At 41.3% G+C, this 1,423-nt stretch overlaps 1 protein-coding gene across 1 annotated transcript; it reads right to left on the bottom strand.

The window, feature by feature from the left end:
- Nucleotides 1–404: 404 nt before the first annotated feature.
- Smp_171700 (myst histone acetyltransferase, putative) lies at nucleotides 405–563 on the bottom strand (the record flags this gene model as incomplete). The annotated part of the gene is made up of 1 exon (XM_018796931.1): nucleotides 405–563. A coding segment is annotated over one exon (159 nt), but the record flags the coding sequence as incomplete, so codon positions are not given.
- Between the last annotated feature and the right edge of the window lie 860 nt (nucleotides 564–1,423).

The following is a 1,423-nucleotide window of genomic DNA, read 5'->3' as shown; positions in this document are numbered from 1 at the left end:
TCACTACTGAAGGAATCATTAGTCTGACAGAAATTGTTACTCTTCCAATGCTCACTGTAGAAGATGACTATAGAATAGGAAATGAAACAAAACGTAAGCTAACCTTATAGTATTACTGAATGAGAATAAGTTTTTCTTACTCTATAGAAACCTTATAAGTAAATCTATAGATCTCTGTGAATACTAATGAGTTGAGTGTATTTGTAGGGCTTGTTACCTGAATATGCATTTGTCAAACTGGTGATGAAAGATAATTGAAAGCGTCAGTCAATTGAAGCTAGACCACCATGGGAAACCTGGAACCACTGGACGGCCGTTTCGTCCTATTATGAGACTCCTCAGCAGTGCACATTGTGGACCATCAACGTTGATGATCTATGTCAAATGTTTGCCCCATCGACGTATCAAATGTTTGGAGGCCAACTCGAGTTTGATGGGGACGGTGTAACGAACAAGCAAACTTCGAAGTCACACCTCGCGACCAGCACCTTACGTGGATTGCCCCATCGACGTATCAAGGGACCATAGATGCTCTGAAGACTATACAACACAAAGGACGTTATTACAGGAATACATTAGTTAAAGTAGATACAAGCGAAGTAGAATCACTTCCTCAAGGGCCTGTCCATGGCGTACGGTCAACGGATACGCGCTGACTATCCCTGATATCGTCGCGATCGATGATCTGTTTGATATCTAGTGACCCAAATGCCGGATGATTTGGCTGGACGTCAGTGACATTTCACTGGCCTTCCAGCATCCACGAACCCGCACTCGCGAGATTCGAACTCAGGACCTACCAGTCTCGAGTCAGTGCCCTGAACCGATAGACCACTGAGCTAGCATCCAACAGTGTTAATGTCTAACTTCAACCGATCCACGAAGTTGAGCAACCATTCACCAATTGTCTTCAGGGCTCTGGCTCGAGACTGGTAGGACCTGGGTTCGGATCTCGCGAGTCCCATAATAGGACGAAACGGCCGTCCAGTGTTTCAAGGTTTGCCATGGTGGTAGAGCTTCAATGTGACTCACGCTTGCAACTATGAAAAGTACCAAATCTCCACAAAAACCCTTCTGATGATAGATAAACTGAATGAATGAACACATGCTACTTTTATTATTTTGATTCTTGTAGAAACCACATTGAAGATAATTCAGGTAAACTAAATTGTAATTATCCGATTTTAATATGTTACATGTATGATTATCTAAAACATTAATATTAGTCGGAAATGGAGTTCCATTGCCAACGGTGCAGGTCTGCTATCATCAACAAGCCTGACTGTTTTGTTTAACAATTTACAAAGCTTATCTTTGAGAGTTGAAGTTCTGTTGTTGGTCGATCTTAGTGAGTGAAACAAAAATGTTGAATGAATTTAATGTTATATTATGATAGTGATTGACGAATCAATAACCTAACTTA

Source organism: Schistosoma mansoni, assembly GCF_000237925.1.
Source record: "Schistosoma mansoni, WGS project CABG00000000 data, supercontig 0542, strain Puerto Rico, whole genome shotgun sequence".
Lineage (NCBI taxonomy): Eukaryota > Metazoa > Platyhelminthes > Trematoda > Strigeidida > Schistosomatidae > Schistosoma > Schistosoma mansoni.
The sequence above is the reverse complement of the archived record's forward strand: the minus strand, read 5'-3'. Positions and strand labels throughout refer to the sequence as shown.